The sequence below is a fragment of the Oncorhynchus mykiss genome, chromosome 5 (assembly GCF_013265735.2).
Source record: "Oncorhynchus mykiss isolate Arlee chromosome 5, USDA_OmykA_1.1, whole genome shotgun sequence".
Taxonomy (NCBI): domain Eukaryota; kingdom Metazoa; phylum Chordata; class Actinopteri; order Salmoniformes; family Salmonidae; genus Oncorhynchus; species Oncorhynchus mykiss.
Genome location: NC_048569.1, coordinates 19,659,909 through 19,681,662, shown reverse-complemented (window position 1 = coordinate 19,681,662; position 21,754 = coordinate 19,659,909). Strand labels below are relative to the sequence as shown.

The 21,754-nt window shown below is 45.1% G+C and overlaps 1 protein-coding gene across 1 annotated transcript in view; it reads left to right on the top strand.

Annotated features, from left to right (window-relative positions):
• LOC110523381 (laminin subunit gamma-3) overlaps positions 1-21,754 on the top strand; it is a 204,510-nt gene that overhangs the window by 143,872 nt on the left and 38,884 nt on the right. Inside the window, exons 13-18 of the mRNA XM_036977011.1 lie at positions 7,898-8,083; positions 8,656-8,901; positions 13,178-13,331; positions 14,192-14,334; positions 16,120-16,298; positions 21,210-21,402. Of these exons, the coding sequence (XP_036832906.1) occupies positions 7,898-8,083; positions 8,656-8,901; positions 13,178-13,331; positions 14,192-14,334; positions 16,120-16,298; positions 21,210-21,402 (1,101 nt within the window). The remainder of the gene's footprint in view (positions 1-7,897; positions 8,084-8,655; positions 8,902-13,177; positions 13,332-14,191; positions 14,335-16,119; positions 16,299-21,209; positions 21,403-21,754) is intronic.

The window sequence follows — 21,754 nt, the reverse complement described above, 5'->3', positions numbered from 1 at the left end:
TTTGTCTGGATTTTGTTATTCCATTTGAGAACCCCTCAGCCCTATACAGAATAATTTACAATCAAGCAATGCATTTGCATGAAGCATATCTGAACATTTGATTGCCAACCATTCAAGTTAAAAGCGATGGGATAAAGACTTAGAAGGTTGGGAAAATGGGTGTATGGCTTGAAGCTTCAGTCCATGAAGATAAACATACTGTAGGTTCTTTTCATTTATTTAACCAGATAAATCAATTAACCTCTACAGGATCGGTGTCCCCCACTGGATGATTAAGCTAAAGTAGGCTAATGTGATTAGCATGAGATTGTAAGTAACATGAAATTTCCCAGGACATAGACATGTCTGATGTGGGCAGAAAGCTGAAATTCTTGTTTATCTAACTGCACTGTTCAATTTACAGTAGCTATTAAGATGGCAGGTGTTTTACATGGCAGATGTTTTACATGCCCACAGCCAATTGTGATTTTTTGATTGTTTATTTGCGTTGTTTGTAACTTGTTTTTTTTACTTATTTTGTACATAATGTTGCCGCTACCGACAATAACTTCTAGACATCAGGACTGTGAATACTCACCAGGGACTAGCAGAACCCTTTCTTTCCTTTCACAACTCTGACGAGCTCGACGCGAAGGATATACTGCTTCTTTGGGAACAGGCCCGATCCCTGTGATCTGCATGAGGAGGAGGTGGAGAAAGATCGAATAAACCCCCACTTCCCTCCATTCTGCTAGCAAACGTGCAATTCTTGGAGAATAAAATTGACAAGTTACGCAGAAGATTAAACTACCAACGGGACATTCAAAACTGTAACATCTTATGCTTCAGATTTGATAGGGAAGCTGAGTGGTCAAATATACTGTTAAGATTTTCTACTGCCAAGTTTACACCTTCACTATTACAGTGGAACGTTTTACCCAGGACATTGTCTAAAAGGGATTGAATTTGTTGTTGCCTAATTGTTTTTTGGTAGGTTTCCAAACTGCATTCCTTCCATCTATAGCATTTCTTAATGTTACTCAGTTCCTTTGGCTTTGATGCCTCATGATTGAGTATTGCTCTGTTCAAGTAGACTGTGATTTTGCTGTGGTCTGAAAGGGGTGTCAGTGGGCTGACTGTGAACGCTCTGAGAGACTCTGAGTTGAGGTCAGTGATAAAGTAGTCCACAGTACTACTACCAAGAGATGAGCTATAGGTGTACCTACCATAGGAGTCCCCTCGAAGCCTACCATTGACTATGTACATACCCAGCGTGTGACAGAGCTGCATGAGTTGTGACCCATTTTTGTTGGTTATGTTGTCATAGTTGTGCCTAGGTGGGCATATGGGGGAGGGAATGCTAGCCCTCTCCTCTCCTCTCTCTATCCCCTCCCCTAGCCCCCTCTCCTCCTCTCTATCCTCTCCCCTAGCCCCTTCCCTCTTCTCTCTATCCCCTCTCCCAGCCCCCTCCCCTCCTCTCTCTATCCCCTCCCCTAGCCCCCTCTCCTCTCTATCCTCTTCCCTAGCCCCTCCCCTCTTCTCTCTATCCCCTCTCCTAACCCCCTCCCCTCCTCTCTCTATCCCCTCTCCTATCCCCCTCTCCTCCTCTCTCTATCCCCGCCCCTATCCCCCTTTCCTCTTCTCTCTATCCCCTCCCCTAGCCCCCTCTCCTCTTCTCTCTATCCCCTCCCCTAGCCCCCTCTACTCTTCTCTCTATCCCTTCCCCTAGCCCCCTCTCCTCCTCTATACTGTATATCCCTTGCCCTAGTCCCCTCTCCTCCTCTATACTGTATATCCCTTGCACTAGCCCCCCAGACAGCACTGACTCTATACAAGGCTAGCAGCTCAGCTGGTTTAGATTTTAAGAGCACCACAGCGACATAACCATCAAACAGCCCTGGAGCAGATGGAAGCAGGCAGCCCGTCTCTATACCGAGACCTCTCACTCCAACTGGGGCCTGATTCTATCATCCAGTCACTGATACTGGGTGCTGGCATTCATTAACCAACAGATCCCTCTTGCCGTCATCCTTCCAAAAGCCCCTTAGTATTCCAGAGAGCTACGGACACAATCAAACCCAACTAAGACCTAAAATAAAGAAATGTTTGTTTGATAAGTTCATGTTGAAATCATGAAATTAATAATATCTGTTTGGAACAACAGGTCAAGTGTGCATGTTGTAATTGTACTGTAGAAGTTATACATGTTGTAATTGTACTGTAGAAATTATACATGTTGTAATTGTACTGTAGAAATTATACATGTTGTAATTGTACTGTAGAAGTTATACATGTTGTAATTGTACTGTAGAAATTATACATGTTGTAATTGTACTGTAGAAGTTATACATGTTGTAATTGTACTGTAGAAATTATACATGTTGTAATTGTACTGTAGAAATTATACATGTTGTAATTGTACTGTAGAAATTATACATGTTGTAATTGTACTGTAGAAGTTATACATGTTGTAATTGTACTGTAGAAATTATACATGTTGTAATTGTACTGTAGAAATTATACATGTTGTAATTGTACTGTAGAAATTATACATGTTGTAATTGTACTGTAGAAATTATACATGTTGTAATTGTACTGTAGAAATTATACATGTTGTAATTGTACTGTAGAAATTATACATGTTGTAATTGTACTGTAGAAATTATACATGTTGTAATTGTACTGTAGAAATTATACATGTTGTAATTGTACTGTAGAAATTATACATGTTGTAATTGTACTGTAGAAATTACAACATTTTTTGGGGAGCGGCTGCTTGCCTGGCACTGCTTGAATAAACCGGCTGCTGGAAACGAGATAATGGGTTCAGATATGGAGCCAGTTTCTGTTAGTCCATCCAAGCCTTACGTTCCCTGGCTCTCTGACTACTAGACTAGTGTGTGTGTGTATGTGTGCGTGTGTGTATGCTTCCATGTGCGTGAGTGTGTGCTGCATTTATATTCATCCCTATTTCCTACTGCACCAAACCCCCCTCCAGACCTCCCAGGTCTTCCACAGAGGGGGGTCTTGGAAACAGAGTTTGGTCGGGTAAATAAATAGTGAGATTTAGAGGATGGCGTGAAGGACGGGGGGATCAGAGAGAGGAGGAGAGAAAGCAGCTGTACTGTATGTATTTGAACAGGATGCTGCTATAATCTCATAAACAACATTACACCTCAAAACCTTCCTTTTAATTTCATCACTGCTTTTCACCTAGATAACAACCTCCATCAAACCCAACATTCTCTTTGATTGAAATGTACACTGTTCTGTTCCTAGCATCTGGAAGACTTCATAAAGGCAAAGTACAATTGTATTGTACAACTGTAAACTGAGTACAGAACAGTGCCATTTCAGTTGAAAGCACCTCTTGCTGTCTCCTAATGTACACTCAGGCATTTGTCTTTTGCCTTTAGCTAAGACGAGGAAATCTACTTACGCATTTCCAAAAGTGTTTTCTGTGAGTGGCTTTTTCAACGGAGTGCAATTAGGCTTTATGTGTAGAGAGTACTGCATTTAGATAGATAGGTACTGTTAGACAGGTGAGGCAGAGGTATGGATTCAGGTTGGCTGTGGAGAGAGATGGGGGGAAGGGAGGATGGGGGAGCAAGGGAGGTGAGCAGAGAGGCACTAAAGGAAAGGAGCAAGGATGGTAGTGAGGGAGGATCAGGGAGAGAGGGAAGGAGAGGGTAAAAAGAGAATGGGAGAGAGAGAGAGAGAGAGAGAGAGAGAGAGAGAGAGAGCAGCAAGGGAGAGGAGAAGGTCTGCAGTGTGTTTGTGATGAATGGGCTCCACTCCTGAGAAGTCTGCAGCTGTTGTGGGAAGGAGAAAGAATGGGGGTTGATGGAGGATCAGGGAGGGAGAGAGAGAGAAAGACACAGAGAGAGAAAGACAGAGAGAGAGTTAGAGAGCAAGAGAGTTGGAGAGAGAGAGAGAGAGAGAGAGAGAGAGAGAGAGAGAGAGAGAGAGAGAGAGAGAGAGAGAGAGAGAGAGAGAGAGAGAGAGAGAGAGAGAGAGAGAGAGAGAGAGAGAGAGAGAGAGAGAGAGAGAGAGAGAGAGAGGAAGAGAGAGGGAGGGAGAAGGGGAGACAGGGATGAGTGTACACTGCTGGAGAGTGGAGGAGGGGAGGTGAGGGGAGGGGAAGGGAAGGGGAGAATAGAGAAGGGGAGGGGGGAGAGGATGTGGACAGGATAGGAAAGCAGGAGAGAGTTGGTGATGGGGAGAGGAGAGGAGAGGAGAGGAGAGGAGAGGAGAGGAGAGGAGAGGAGAGGAGAGGAGAGGAGAGGAGAGGAGAGGAGAGGAGAGGAGAGGTAGTAAATAGCAGTGCAGAGTTGATCAGAGTAGAGCTGGGTAGATCAGAGTAGAGCTGGGAAGAGCATAGTAGAGCTGGGTAGAGCTGGTTAGATCAGCGTAGAGCTGGGTAGATCCTATTAGAGCTAGGTAGATCACCGTAGAGCTGGGTAGATCCTATTAGAGCTGGGTAGATCCGAGTAGAGCTGGTCGGAGTAGAATATAGCTGGGTAGATCATAGTTTAGCTGGGTAGATCATAGTTGAGCTGGGTAGAGTAAAATATAGCTGGGTAGATGAAAGAAGAGCTGGGTCGATCAGAGTAGAGCTGGGTAGATCAGAGTAGAGCTGGGTAGAGCAGACTAGAGCTGGGTAGAGCAGAGTAGAGCTGGGTAGAGCTTGGTAGATCAGAGTAGAGCAGAATAGAGCTGGGTAGAGCCGAGTAGAGCTGGGTATATCAGAGCTGAGCTGGGTAGATCAGAGCAGAGCTGGGTATATCAGAACAGAGCTGAGTAGATCAGAGTAGAGCTGGGTAGATCAGAGTAGAGCTGGGTAGAGCAGACTAGAGCTGGGTAGATCAGAGTAGAGCTGGGTAGAGCAGAGTAGAGCTGGGTAGAGCAGAGTAGAGCTGGGTAGATCAGAGTAGAGCTGGTTAGAGTATAGCTGAGTAGTTTATAGTGGAGCTGGTTAGATCAGAGTAGAGCTGAGTAGATCAGGGTAGAGCTGGGTAGATCCGAGTAGAGCTGGGTAGATCAGAGCTGGGGTGAGCTATCTGTCTCTCCAGATTCTTATTTCAATTCAATAGTGGAGGGGAAGTTCATTGTAAATTAGCTCCAGTACATGCTGAATTTAGACTTTACATGAATGTTATGAAGCAATGATGTTGAAGATGATGATGGTGAAGATGGTGAGCATGAGGAGGATGATGATGATTATGATGATGAATGACTTTGGCAATGGTGAGTATAAATTGATCTTAAAATATGCAGTAACTGCTGATGTAATTGGTATCAGAGCGGAACAGGTCCGTTTACAGAAGAAGCAATGAACTAAAAACAACAGTAACACTAGTCCAGACCCATGCAGGATGAGCCTCAGTAACTGAACCGTGCTCAGTCATCTTCACAGTCAGTACTGTCTGTCAGCACTTTGTGATCATTAAGTCTATTTTGGCTCTGACATAGACACAGACGCACAATCAGTTCTTAGTGCGATTCAATAACCCTCAACTCTTTGTGTTATGATGAACAATCACTATGTTTTATTAGCTAGCCTATTATATTGAATGACTGGCATTACATGCTTGGATGTCAAGCATTAGTATTAGCCACCTCAGTGAAGACCTAATATGCTATGGCCGAAACGACACCCTATTGCCTATGTGGTGCACTACTTTTGACCAGAGCCCACTGATTGGTGGAGTAATTTAAATGAGGTAAATGTAAAAACTAGGTTGATTTCAGAGGTAAAAAAAGAACCAGAAAGGAACAGTATAAACCAGAACTTTATTATTATGCTAGTCAGAACTGTGGACCGGAACAAAACAACAGTAAGTCAATATCCACATTTTATAAACACAGCTATTTTTATTTGTGGTCGGAAACATTATTTACAATTAATTATATGACGGGGAAGGTGTGGGAAGTGTTATGTAAAAATATGTTTAACTTAATGTTTGTGAGGGAGGTAAAAAAAAAATCTATTGCACCTTGAGTTGGACCAGCACCCCAAGTAAATGTCCAACTCTCCCTAATTGCAACATTTGTGAAGTGAAGTTTGATGAATTGTAGGCTTAGTTATTTTTTTAACTAATGTTAGGGTTTGCAGAGTGTTTATTCTGTCACAGTCGTTGTATGGAGGAGACCAAGGCGCAGCGTGGTAAGCGTACATTCTTAATTTATTAAAGAAATGCAACACTGAACAAACTATACATAACGAACCATGCCGCTAACACAGCTAGTGCAGACAGGCAACTAAACATAGAATAAGAACCTACAAATACCTTATGTCAAATGGCTACCTAAATATGGTCCCCAATCAGAGACAATGATAGACAGCTGCCTCTGATTGGGAACAAATTCAGGCCACCAATTCAGGCCACCATAGACCTACATAGACCTACATATACCACATATACCATAGACCAAAGAGCATATTCAACAGTAAAGTGTCTGTGGCTAATATCCCAGAAAATTGTTTATTTTCTATATTTAAAGACAGAGAGAAATACTATTTAAGTTGTCAAAAGTGATTAATTCCATAAGAGGAGGGTAACCATGGAAACCAGATGTTATTCTTAGGCTGTCAAACAATTTAAAAAAAAATGTAATTCAGTTAATTGCAGGATTTGCTTTTATTTCGCAAATTCAGTATTTGCTCAAATTGAGCTGTAATTTAAGATTTTTTTTAGAAAAAGCGTTACAATAATATTGATGTCTTGATTTTGTCCAAAGTAACGGAAAGCAAAATCAAGGAAGTTGATAAAGCACATGTAGCTTTATCAACTTTAACCTCAATGTCTGCTTGTTTTGATATAACATTGTTGTTTTTAGTTTTTAGTTTTAGTTGTTTTTAGTTTAGTTTTTAGTGTAGATTATTTTCTACATAAACCTTTATTTAACTAGGCAAGTCAGTTAAGAACAAATTCGTATTTACAATGACGTCCTACCCCGGCCAAATCCGGATGACTAGGGGCCAATTTTGCGCCGCCCTATGGGACTCCCAATCACGTCCGGTTGTGATACAGCCTGTATATTGGATGTTTTCAAAAAAAATTCTAACGATTTCAGACCATGCGATTAATTGTGATTACAAAAAGTTAACTAGATGTGAAGAGCTGGAGATACATACAGCCCAAAAGTTATTTTCTCTGAGGCTTTAGAAGACATATGCATTTAACAGTTTGTTTTTGGGACATAATAAATATGATTATCTCGTTCACTTGGGGGAAATTAATTTACTTCTTGAAAGTCTTTCTGTCTGAAGCCAGCTCTTCTTGTATTTCCCAAAGCAATTACAGCCAGGTTGAATTTAGACCAGTTCTTTCTGCTCGCTAGCTCTCTTTGCAGTGGAGGTCTGGGTTTCAGTATTGAGTGTTTCCTCTTATTCCTCTTCCATTCTGCTGTGGCTGTGTGAAGAGCTAGAGTACATGTATGGTGGCTGGTTAGAGACACAGCTACATGGCACACTCTACTGGTGGCTAGAGAAACTACACTTACTGTGGCCTGGATCTGTCAGAGGAGAAAATCGTTACAGCATCCATCCTCCTTGGTGTGTGTGTGTGTGTGTGTGTGTGTGTGTGTGTGTGTGTGTGTGTGTGTGTGTGTGTGTGTGTGTGTGTTTGCGACTGTGTGTGAGTGTGCCTGCTACTGAGAGCCCATATGATGGTCCTGTAAGACACACTTTACATATCTATCTACGTGTGGTGTGTTGTAACTGCCTCCTCTCCTCTCTCTAGTCCAGGTGTGTGTGTTGTAAATGCACCCTCTCCTCTCTCTAGTCCAGGTGTGTGTGTTGTAAATGCCTCCTCTCCTCTCTCTAGTTCAGGTGTGTGTGTTGTAACTGCCTCCTCTCCTCTCTCTACTCCAGGTGTGTGTGTTGTAACTGCCTCTGCTCCTCTCTCTACTCCAGGTGTGTGTGTGTGTATCGACTTCACCACAGGACCAACCTGCGAGCGTTGTCTGGGCGGTTACTATGGTAACGCGTTGATTGGCACGCCCAATGACTGCAGACCTTGCCCCTGCCCGGACCGTACCAGCTGTGCTCAAATGAGCTCTGGGGAGGTGGTCTGTACCAACTGCCCTTCAGGACAGAGGGGTGAGCTGAGATCATATTACATGACTGGTAGATGTCGGATAATGGGAACAAACCATTTCATTTTCCCATGATGAGCAGACCTCACCCGCTTTAAACTGGGCTGCATCCCAAATCGCAACCTATTTCCTATGCAGTGCACTACTTTTGACCAGAGCTTGGGCTCTATTCTAAAGTAGTGCAATATGTAGGGAATAGGTTGCCTTTTAGGACACAGCCATTGAGTTCATTGCTTGCTCAGTGAAGCAGATTTCCACAAATTGGCTGACAGATTTTTAATAAAACCTGTACTGGTGTCCTCACTGTCTTGATAAAATGAGTCATGATCCTATCATGTAGAGCACAGTGTTTGAATTAAAATGTCCATATTCCTTTGTCAGGTTTGGGCCATTCATTAATTTCCAGAATTTCATTACCAGATATTGATTTAGGTTGAAATGAAAATGGCCCCCAAACCCTCCAGCCCAACATCTTCCATAACTCACCTATCAAAAAACCTGTCACCTGTCACCCCCGACACACACACAAACACACATATACACATGCACATACACACACACACCTTCTCTCCACAGGCATCAGATGCGAGATGTGCGAGGACAGTTTCCACGGCGACCCCCTGGGCCGGTCAGGGCCAATTCAACCGTGTGAGAAGTGCGACTGTAACGATAATGTGGACCCCAACGCGCTGGGCGTGTGTGATCACATGACGGGCTGTTGCCTGAAGTGCCTGGGACACACCGAGGGAGACCATTGCCAACGCTGCCGACAAGGTTACTATGGGGACGCCCTGGACCGCACTGTGGCCCAGAAGTGCAAACGTGAGTGTGGAAACTTGGGAAGGGTGTATATAGGGTTGGGTTAGAGTTACAGGTTTTTAATTAAGGGGAAATATACAATTTTACATCTTAAATGTAACTAAATGTAATGGAAAATGTAATCTACATAATCCCCAAAAGTAATTATTTAACTACTAATGATCCAGACTCCAAGAATGGTTAAAATCTCACCTTTGGGGTAAAAAAATGTTATAAATTGCTGAGGTGTAGTCACTTTTGAGAACACAAGCTCAAGTGCACAGTACAAATATGATAAAAATATGAAAATATAAAAATGTTTATATAATGTATTTCCTATTCAACAAAACTGTAAGAATAAGGCTTGAAATAACTTATATTTTTTTATAAATAAAGAATAACCAAACGACTAAGTATAAGATTTCACCTTCTTTATAACTGTAAAATACATATTTGTATATTTAGTGTCAGAGAAAATGTACATACAGTGTTTTCTAAAGGTCTCTCTTGATCAAAATATCCGCCCCATCGTTGTCAACATCTCACAGAGCTCTAGTTTAGCTTCCCGAACTCGTTAGGAACACGCCCCATACTAATCTCGTCTGTCTATGACAAACAAACAAAAAATTGGGGGTTTAAAATCTATGAATTATTTTAGATTAGTGGCTATAAATCGATCTCTGAATCTGCTACCGTGACAAAACCACTCTCCTGCTGCGTTATGATGTAAGGGTTCCAATGGCTGTGATGTAAGGTTCAGCCAGCAGTTCATGGACAGTCGGAAGAGTGAATTAAAAGGTAGTAGGGACGTCCCTGCTTCGTACAGGCAAAAGAGACATATTCCTGTGTCTGTGAGAATCAGGGCTACCGCTCATTGCAAGCCATTTCCGTCTACAGTGTCCACAGATCGTTTTCTAAGCTAAAATGTTGGTTGGAACAGGTACCAGAACCACGCAGGTCCCCTAAACAGGGGTCTTTACATCGAAGACATTTTAAATGAAGAATGCATTAGAAATATGGTGACATGTATCTGAATGTGTGAGTCTGTACATTTCAAAGTGTGTTAGTGCGTTATATTGTGTGTTTGTGTATCTGTGTACTTGTCCTCTATGTGTGGGTGTCAGTGTGCCTTCATAATGAGCTCTTCTTGAGGGTTTTGAAAGTGCTTTCCTCTTACTGATATATCACCTGGATTTTAGCAATTCTCACCATTCTGAAGAGTCTAAAGAGTCTTGATAGCATACGGATGGAATGCTCAGGAAAATACATACATAAACAAACACACACATTTCTACAAACATCAATGACATCACACCTGTTCAGACCCACGTGTTCCCGCCACAACCATACACATCATGTATATCTCACAACCACACTCCCCCTCATCCTTCATCCCTGGAACTTTCCAGTGCTTGTAGCACTCTATGCCATGTGGTGTCAAATTGTCCTGTTCTATTTTTCTCCGTATCCCAGACCTTTTCAATATTTCAATAATAATATATTTGATTCATCCACTGTTGTAGTGATGGAGGAGCATTGGATTTCTAGTTTTTAAGTATACTTTTTTTTTCTCAAAATCATTGACAAGAAAATGATGGTCACCCCACCCTCATATTCCATGTCTTGAAATATGCAGATAGACGGATTCAAAGTAAACTGACATCGTAAAACTTCTGACAGCTTTCTAACGCCGCCCATAACTTTTGGACTTTATAGCGCTCCCAGAAGGCATGAATCATTGAGTCCTTCTTAGTTTTATACTTTACACATGACTCTGCCGTTGTGCTGTAGAATATGTGAATTTAGTCTCTTGTATAATACATTCTATACATTATTTTCGCTAATGGTAATTTCACTACTTTTGTTCCAACTCTCCCTCGATCTTGTGCCTATGATCAGTTATTTTGAATTCTTGATTCCAAGAGTTTATCTTTTTTTCAAAGAGATTATCAGTTGGATAGTCTTTCTGCATGGTTTTGTATATATCACCTATCATATATGTATCCTTTTCAGAGTCAAATAAGATTCCCTCAACATTGCTTTTATGTCCAAAAGATGTCAGGTGGAACAAAAGATTTCAGGTGGAGCTAAAAGAGTCTTCCTTAGAGTTAGGTGGTTAGAAGCGCCATTAGGAACTCCACAGGGACTGAAGTGGCATTGGAGTGGTTGTAAAGTGGGAGAACACTTAGTTTTACAGGCTCTCTTAGAGTGAATAGCAGTCATAGACCCACAGATTCTGTATCTTTATTCATGTGTATAAGGTAATGGTGTCACTTAAAATGGGTTCTGGGAAAGATGCAGAGAGCAGTCTGCCCTGATCAGTTGACCTTCCAACTACAGTATTTTGTTAGTAGAAAGAGTCAATTTTCTTATCAGCAAGTTTTATCCTGATAAACATGAAGAGACTTGGAGGATTAGGTTACTGTAGGGTTATGAGAGCGAGACATAGAGAAAGAAAGAGAGAGGTACAGATTGAGATAGAAAGAAAGAACAAGAGTGGGATAAAAAGAAAGAAAGAGAAATAGAGACACAGAGGTATAGGGAGGAAGAGAAGGAACATACACAAATGTAGAGAGAGAGAGATATTCTGAGATGTCTGTGTCCCCCAGTAGCCTATAGCAACAGAGATGTTCTGAGATGTCTGTGTCCCTCAGTAGCCTATAGCAACAGAGATGTTCTGAGATGTCTGTGTCCCTCAGTAGCCTATAGCAACAGATGTTCTGAGATGTCTGTGTCCTCCAGTAGCCTATAGCAACAGAGATGTTCTGAGATGTATGTGTCCCCCACTAGCCTATAACAACAGAGATGTTCCATCTACAACCCCAGGAACCAACACAGTCGCGAAGAGGGCACGACAAAGCGTATTCCCCCTCAGGACGGTGAATAGAGTCGGCATGGGCCCTCAGATCCTCAAAAAGTTCTACAGCTACACCATTGAGAGCATCTTGACTGGCTGCAACACCGCTTGATATGGCAACTGCTCGGCATCCGACGGCAAGGCGCTACAGAGGGTAGTGCATACAGCCCAGTACATCACTGGGGCCGAACTCCCTGCCATCCAGGACATCTATACCAGGCGGTGTCAGAGGAAGCCCCTATGAATTGTCAAAGACTCCAGTCAACCATGTCACAGTCCGTTCTCTCTGCTACCGCACGTCAAGTGGTACAAAAGGAGACAGTGAGTCAGGGAGACTTGTGACCCTCTCCCTCTGTCATCTACTGTATCCTGCATTCCAAATGGCACCCTATTCCATATATATAGTGCACTACTTTTGACCTGGGCCCATAGAGCCTTTAGGGCGGCAGGTAGTTTAGTGGTTATTGTGTTGGGCCTGAAACTGAAAGGTCGCTGGTTTGAGTACCTGAGCTGACAAGATGAAACCTGTCGATTTGACCTTTGAGCAAGGACCTTAACCCTAATTTCCTCCAGGGACGCAGTGTTAACATGGCTGACCCTGTAAAACAACACATTTCACTGCACCTATCCAGTCCATGTGACAATTCAACATGTATTTTTTGTGTGCAGTGTGCCAGTTGGGACGCAACCTGTGTCTGCTCTGCTCAGTCATTCAAATAACATCTCATTTTATTTGTCATATGCGCCGATTACCACAAGTGTATACTTTACCGTGAAATGCTTACTTACGACCCCTTTCCCAACGATGCACTTAAAAATTACGAACATTTGCAAATGGATGAAAAGAAAATAGTAACAAAAGAAAATAGTAACACAATAAAATAACAATAATGAGGCTTTATACAGACCATATACAAGGAGTACCGGTACCGAGTCAGTGTAGTTGGGGTGATTGATTGAGGCAATATGTTCATGTAGGTTTGGTTAGGTTATTGGTTTGGTTATTGATTGATTGATTCAAGTACTATGTACATGTACAGTAGATGGTCTCCTCTGTCTCTGCACTGTCCTAGATAACACAAAGCCAGGCACGCAGGGCAGACAGGACACGCACTACAGAGAGATAGTTTTTTTTAGAGTGAATGAATAGCAGATAGTGAATGGACAGAGGACATGAAATATACAATTGCCACAACATTGATAGAAGAATAGGCTTCAGTGGTTGACTTCATTTGTGACACTGTGTTTAGTGTACTGTTTGGATGATGTATATGACGTGTACCTTTTGCATACTTTGTTGGATTTGTGTTCTGTTTTGATAATGCTTTTGCCCGTTTAGGCTACTATACTTTTTGATACAGTATTTGATGCGAGGTTATGTGATTGACATGTGTTTTTTGTGTGTTTGACATGACGTTGACGTGTGGTTGTGTCTTCTCCCAGGCTGCGGCTGCAGTCCTGCAGGGACTTCTGGGTCGTTGGAGGACTGTGACCCCCAGACAGGAAGTTGTCTGTGCCTTAGTCATGTGACCGGGCGAGACTGTGGTCAGTGTGAGGTGGGCTTCTTCAACCTGCAGTCTGGAGTAGGCTGTGAGAGGTACAGGAAATCCTAAAGCAATTCTGGAATCTTCTATATGGTTCTTTTGTTATGCATTCTGACTCTAAAATTGGTTCTGATCATAGAAATAGAATTAGTCATTATTATTAATGATAAACTGGGTGGTTCGAGCCATGAATGCTGATTGGCTGACAGCTGTGGAATAGCAAATCAAATCAAATCCAATTTTATTGGTCAAATACACATGGTTAGCAAATGTTAATGCAAGTGTAGCGAAATGCTTGTGCTTCCAGTTCTGACAGTGCAGCAATATCTAACAAATTCACAACGACTACCTTATACACACAATGTAAAGAATCAGAATATGTACATATAAATATATGGATGCACGATGGCCATGCGGCATAGGCAAGATGCAATAGATGGTATAAAATACCGTATATACATATGAGATGAGTAATATAGGATATGTAAACATTATTAAAGTGACTAGTGATACCATTATTAAATCTATTTATGTTTATGTTAACCTCTCTATGTTAGTGATGGCTGTTTAACAGTCTGATGGCCTTGAGATAGAAGCTGTTTTTCAGTCTCTTGGACCTGGCTTTGATGCACATATATATCAGGATACCAAGGATCTGACAAAACATTTATTTTTACTGCTCTGATTATGTTGGTAACCAGTTTATAATAGCAATAAGGTACCTCTGGGGTTGTGTCGTGTCTAAGGACAGACCTTAGCCGTGGTATATTGACCATATACAACACCCTCTTGGGCCTTATTGCTTAATTAGAATAGTAATTATTATATATCTATGGTTCCATACCTAGAAATAGAGTGGTTATGTTTCCTTTCATTAGTAAGTGTTATGTGAATCACTTTCTACATTTCTTAGGTGCACCTGTAACCCCATTGGCTCATCATCCATGGCTTGCCACCAAATCACAGGCCAGTGTGTGTGTCGGCTGGGACTGGAGGGGCGGCTGTGCAGCACATGTCGTATGGGCTTCTATGGTTTCTCCTCACGGGGCTGCAGAGGTAGCTACAGTAGCCTATACTGTGATTGGGGCTAGAAGTCCTTATGTGCAAACACTAAGACATATGAAAACGTGCTAAAACAAGTCATTCTGATAACAATAAGAAGTTAGAAATGTAACACGCATACATGCAATGTCTAATTCTTCAGTAACCAATCTATTTGTCTATATGCCATTCATGCCTCCTTTCCCCCCTCTCAATCCCTGCCTCCCCCTGTCCCTCTCTCCACCCCTGCCTCCCCCTGTCCCTCTCTCCACCCCTGCCTCCCCCTGTCCCACTCTCCACCCCTGCCTCCCCTATCCCTCTCTCCACCCCTGCCTCCCCTGTCCCTCTCTCCACCCCTGCCTCCCCCTGTCCCTCTCCCCACCCCTGCCTGTCCCTCTCTCCACCCCTGCCTCCCCCTATCCCTCTCTCCACCCCTGCCTCCCCCTGTCCCTCTCTCCACCCCTGCCTCCCCTATCCCTCTCTCCACCCCTGCCTCCCCCTGTCCCTCTCTCCACCCCTGCCTCCCCCTGTCCCTCTCTCCACCCCTACCTCCCCTATCCCTCTCTCCACCCCTGCCTCCCCCTATCCCTCTCTCCACCCCTGCCTCCCCCTGTCCCTCTCTCCACCCCTGCCTCCCCCTGTCCCTCTCTCCACCCCTGCCTCCCCCTGTCCCACTCTCCACCCCTGCCTCCCCTATCCCTCTCTCCACCCCTGCCTCCCCATGTCCCTCTCTCCACCCCTGCCTCCCCCTGTCCCTCTCTCCACCCCTGCCTCCCCCTGTCCCTCTCCCCACCCCTGCCTGTCCCTCTCTCCACCCCTGCCTCCCCCTATCCCTCTCTCCACCCCTGCCTCCCCCTGTCCCTCTCTCCACCCCTGCCTCCCCTATCCCCCTCTCCACCCCTGCCTCCCCCTGTCCCTCTCTCCACCCCTGCCTCCCCCTGTCCCTCTCTCCACCCCTGCCTCCCCCTGTCCCACTCTCCACCCCTGCCTCCCCTATCCCTCTCTCCACCCCTGCCTCCCCTGTCCCTCTCTCCACCCCTGCCTCCCCCTGTCCCTCTCCCCACCCCTGCCTGTCCCTCTCTCCACCCCTGCCTCCCCCTATCCCTCTCTCCAACCCTGCCTCCCCCTGTCCCTCTCTCCACCCCTGCCTCCCCCTGTCCCTCTCTCCACCCCTGCCTCCCCCTGTCCCTCTCTCCACCCCTGCCTCCCCCTGTCCCACTCTCCACCCCTGCCTCCCCCTATCCCTCTCTCCACCCCTGCCTCCTCCTGTCCCTCTCTCCACCCCTGCCTCCCCCTGTCCCTCTCTCCACCCCTGCCTCCCCCTGTCCCACTCTCCACCCCTGCCTCCCCTATCCCTCTCTCCACCCCTGCCTCCCCTGTCCCTCTCTCCACCCCTGCCTCCCCCTGTCCCTCTCCCCACCCCTGCCTGTCCCTCTCTCCACCCCTGCCTCCCCCTATCCCTCTCTCCACCCCTGCCTCCCCCTGTCCCTCTCTCCACCCCTGCCTCCCCCTGTCCCTCTCTCCACCCCTGCCTCCCCCTGTCCCTCTCTCCACCCCTGCCTCCCCCTGTCCCTCTCTCCACCCCTGCCTCCCCCTGTCCCACTCTCCACCCCTGCCTCCCCCTATCCCTCTCTCCACCCCTGCCTCCCCTATCCCTCTATCCACCCGTGCCTCCCCTGTCCCTCTCTCCACCCCTGCCTCCCCCTGTCCCTCTCTCCACCCCTGCCTCCCCCGTCCCTCTCTCCACCCCTGCCTCCCCCTGTCCCTCTCTCCACCCCTGCCTCCCCCTGTTCCTCTCAGCCTGTAATTGCGACCCGATGGGTTCCAGCTCCATGCAGTGCCACACCAACGGCACCTGTCCCTGCCGCCAGGGCTTCGTGGGGTACAAGTGTGACCAATGTGAGCTCAACTACTTCCACAACAGAGCCACACACCAGTGTGAGGAGTGCCACGTCTGCTATGGGCTAGTCAAGGAGCAGGTAAGAGTGTTGCTCCTATCTGTCTGCTATACTCTTTTTGACCAGAAAGCATCAGATACATGTATAGTAAGAGGGGTTCTGTTTTGCTCGCTCGGATGCATTCTGTGGTGAGATAGTTACAGTGCACTGTTTGGATGCTGGAGTTATTTTGGATGAAAGTGCGAATGTAACTTAACTTCTAAAGTGATTTGTTTGACAATCCGATGAAAACATCATGAGTGGTTGTGTTCATGCCACATTTAAAGTTAGTAAATTGTTACAGTTATGTTGCATGGATAAATAGTCACAAACAAAGAATTTTCAAATCTTTAGTATTTATCAACAAAATAAGTAGCAAGTTAACGGCTGGGCTCAGCACATAATGTTTTGTTTTCACAAAACTAGGATAAGACACACAAGACTATGAGCTATTACAGGGTGCTACTAAGATGACACAAGAGGCTATAAGCTACTAGAGGGTGCAACTAAGATGAGACATGAGGCTATGAGCTACTAGAGGGTGCAACTAAGATGAGACATGAGGCTATGAGCTACTAGAGGGTGCAACTAAGATGAGACATGAGGCTATGAGCTACTAGAGGGTGCAACTAAGATGAGACATGAGGCTATGAGCTACTAGAGGGTGCAACTAAGATGAGACATGAGGCTATGAGCTACTAGAGGGTGCAACTAAGATGAGACATGAGGCTATGAGCTACTAGAGGGTGCAACTAAGATGAGACACGAGGCTATAAGCTACTAGAGGGTGCTACTAAGATGAGACACTAGGCTATGAGCTACTAGAGGGTGCTACTAAGATGAAACATGAGGCTATGAGCTACTAGAGGGTGCTACTAAGATGAGACATGAGGCTATGAGCTACTAGAGGGTGCAACTAAGATGAGACACGAGGCTATAAGCTACTAGAGGGTGCTACTAAGATGAGACACTAGGCTATGAGCTACTAGAGGGTGCTACTAAGATGAGACACATGAGGCTTTAAGCCACTAAGAGGCCATATCATCATACAGGAATATATCTCAATCAATACTGGAAATAGAATCTGTGAATCTGAATGCACGCTTTCAAATCACCCACCCTGTTCATCTGGCCGCCCCTCTCATCCAACCTGCCACTCAAGCTTAGTAGTCTAACCCCCTCCGAAATCACCAATTCTCCTTCAGGTCATTTCTCCCACCGGTTGTTTCTCCCACACTAGCTGCAAGTGCTATCTGGACCTCTCTGTGGCATGCAGGCTGAGTTTGTTTCAGGTTTTGATGTCACGTGCCCAAGTACAGGGAAATGCCTTTCTTGCAAGCTCTAATCCCAACTAAGCAGTAATCAATATCAATATAGTACTACAAATAAAATCTGATACAACAAAAACACACAATAAATAAAAATATGCAATAACACGAGAAAGTAAAAGCTATATACATGGTCAGTTCCAATACCATATTTACAATTTGCAGGGATACTGAAGTGATAGAGGTAGATACAGTATGTATAGGGGGGGGTATGTTGACTAGCCATCTTAAAAATAAATACAAGGTTTAACTCGGATAGTCAGTGTAGCCATTTTGTTAACTGTTTAGCAGTATTATGGGTTGGGGATAGAAGCTGTTCAGGGGCCTGTTGGTGTCAGAGCCTGATGCACCGGTACCGCTTATCATGCGGAGCAGAGAGAACAGTATATGGCTTGGATGGCTGGAGTCTTTCATGATTTTCCGGACCTTCCTTTCTCCCCACCTGATATAGAGGTCCTGGATGGCAGGTAGCTCGGCCCCAGTGAAGTACTGGGCTGTCCGCAACACCCTCTGTAGCACCATGCAATCGAGGGCGGTGCTGTTGTAAAATAATGGAATTACAAAATATCTAAGTATTTAAAATACAGTAGAATAGAATACAGTATATACATATGAAATAAGTAAAGCAGTATGTAAACATTATTAAAGTGATTAGTGTTCCCATTATTAAAGTGACCAATGATTCCATGTCTATGTGTATAGGGCAGCAGCCTCTAAGGTGCAGGGTTGAGTAACCGGGTGGGAGCCGGCTAGTGATGGCTATTTAGCAGTCTGATGGCCTTAAGATAGAAGCTGTTTTTCAGTCTCTTTCCCAGCTTTGATGGCACCTGTACTTGATGGCACCTGTACTGACCTCACCTTCTGTATGGTAGCGGGGTGAACAGGCAGTGGCTCGGGTGGTTGATGTCCTTGACATAAATTACTGTAAATGTCTTTACCATAAAACCCAGAAAAACATTTCACATATACGAGGGGATCTTTTTGGCCTTCTCGTGACATCGGGTGCTGTAGATGTCCTGGAAGGCAGGCAGTGTGCCCCCGGTGATGCGTTGTGCAGACCGCACCACCCTCTGGAGAGCCCTGCGGTTGCAGGTGGTGCAGTTGACGTTGAGGGAGAGGTTATTTTCCTGGCACCACACATCCAGGGCCCTCACCTCCTCCCTGTAGGCTGATCCGTCATTGTTGGTAATCAAGCCTACTACATCATCCACAAACATAATTTATTCAGTCTGGATAGCTTTAAGCAGTATGTAGATGCAAGCCTTGTCTTTAAGATCCTGCATGGTCTTGCCCCTCCACCTCTATGCCGGCATATCATGCTCAAGGAAAGCACCTCCATGATAACAAGGGCAACTAGAGGGGTAAGAGGCACTGTCACACCTTCTTCACGTCTGTGCGTGTGTGGACCATTTTAAGCCCTTAGTGATTTGGAGGAGGGACGAGCAACTCGAAGCTCTCGACCCGCTCCCCTGCGTCTTACTTAGGGCACAGCCATCATAGTTAAAGGTCTTACCTACCTGGCACTCATGAGAGTATTTGTAACCCCTCCCCTTGCTCACTGGCACAGTTAAATTACTGTAAATGTCTTTACCATAAAACCCAGAAAAACATTTCACATATACGAGGGGATCTTTTTGGCCTTCTCGTGACATCGGGTGCTGTAGATGTCCTGGAAGGCAGGCAGTGTGCCCCCGGTGATGCGTTGTGCAGACCGCACCACCCTCTGGAGAGCCCTGCGGTTGCAGGTGGTGCAGTTGCCGTACCAGGCAGTAAGGAACTTGGCGTACACTGCGGCCCCGTCGATGTGGCTATTGGGGCGTGCTCCCTCTGCTGTTCTCTGAAGTCCACGATCAGCTCCTTCATTTTGTTGACGTTGAGGGAGAGGTTATTTTCCTGGCACCACACATCCAGGGCCCTCACCTCCTCCCTGTAGGCTGATCCGTCATTGTTGGTAATCAAGCCTACTACATCATCCACAAACATAATTTATTCAGTCTGGATAGCTTTAAGCAGTATGTAGATGCAAGCCTTGTCTTTAAGATCCTGCATGGTCTTGCCCCTCCACCTCTATGCCGGCATATCATGCTCAAGGAAAGCACCTCCATGATAACAAGGGCAACTAGAGGGGTAAGAGGCACTGTCACACCTTCTTCACGTCTGTGTGTGTGTGGACCATTTTAAGCCCTTAGTGATTTGGAGGAGGGACGAGCAACTCGAAGCTCTCGACCCGCTCCCCTGCGTCTTACTTAGGGCACAGCCATCATAGTTAAAGGTCTTACCTACCTGGCACTCATGAGAGTATTTGTAACCCCTCCCCTTGCTCACTGGCACAGTTAAATTACTGTAAATGTCTTTACCATAAAACCCAGAAAAACATTTCACATATACGAGGCCCATTATACCCCCCCCCCCCCCCCCCCCCCGCTGTTGTTATTGACCCATCGCCATTGCATAATGAAATTTGCTCCAAAACAACAATTAGTAAGTCTATTCAAACTCCTACCCAAGGGTGTGTTTGTAGTCTAACAATGGTGGCCATCTGGCCTCTTCAAAAACCAAGATAAATAATAAATCAGACTGAAGTCAATGTGAAGTCCCTGATACAAAAACAGCAACAGAAATAGACGCTGACTGCATCCCAAATGGTGAAAAGTAGTGCACTGCACTATATAGGGAACAGGGTGCCATTTGGAAAGCAGACAGTTGCTTTAATGATCTAGTTTATTTCTCATGTCTCCAGAGATTAGCACCAAATACATGTCCCATACAGTATGTTCCAGACTCATTACAGTGGCGGCTCTCTGCAGGCAAATCTAATAGCAGAATTTTGTCGTTTCTGTAAAGTATACTTGTTCTTGCTAAAGTAGTTTGTGTTTTCTCTCTCATCTCTTTGTCTCTCTCTCTCACTGCTGGCTTTCTGCACACCTTCATCCCTTCTAAAGACAGCAGAGAAAAAAAGGGGGTGGAGAGAGGTAGAGGGACAGTGAAGAAACAGGAAGGAATCCTTTCCTTTCCTCACTTGTGCTGTATGAAGGAGAATTTAAAACACAAGATACACCATTGTCTTATATTGTGAGTAGCCTAATTGTGGTACTTGGCCTAGATTAAGAACTGTGATTTTACCTATGGGGGGCTGCAGTGAATAAATTAAAGGGTATTATTATAATGTTTGTAAATTAACCTTTATTTAACTAGGCAAGTCAGTTAAGAACAAATTCTTATTTACAATGACATCCTACCCCGGCCAAACCCAGACAACACTGGGCAAATTGTGCACCACCTATGGGGCTCCCAATCACGGCCGGATGTGATACAGCCTGGATTTGAACCAGGGACTGTAGTTACACATCTTGCACAGAGATGCAGTGCCTTAGACCACTGTGCCACTCAGGAGTAAAGGTGTGCCATCTCCACCAACCTGCTCAACTGCTAGTGCTTAGCAGCGACACACACACACACAAACTAACACACAGTTTGAGCCTGCTAGTTGCCTACTCTGAGCGTGTTTGGCACCCCAGCCAGTAATGTGTTTAATCACAGAGGCCCGGCTTTATATTTGTTTTATCATTGACAATCTCTCCCACAAATCCTCCATTGTCTGCTGTTCTGGTGTTTTCCTATACAGGCAGGGAGGCTGAAGGCTCGGCTGCAGGATTTGGAGAATCTCCTAGCACGCTTCGACTGCCGGAGTGGCTACGGGAACCACCATGTGCGGGAGTATCACATGCGACAGCTTCACGAGCGACAGCATCACGAGCGTGGGCATCAGGCGGAGGACAGCCTGCCCAATGCGCTGGAGGACTTCCTGGCTATCCAAGGTAACCAATCATCAGCCACCCACTCATTCCACACGACCAATCAGAAAGCATTCTAACAGTTTGTCCTTTTCATTCAACCAGTCATATCAGCCGAAATCTGACTGCCAATGCTGTTTACCACTGTGCTCCTATTTGGCCATTATACCTGACACATGGCCTAGTTCATACTGTAGATAACAATACCATCATGCTATCCCATACTAGACTGTCTAGTATACCTAGAATAGTGGACACCAAGCTGCACCCGGAATGACTGTCCGTGCCTAGCTGACTCTGTTCAGCTTGACATTGTTAAATATGTAACACAACAATATAATGATAAAACCAAACATAATGGGATGGAAAGAGACAG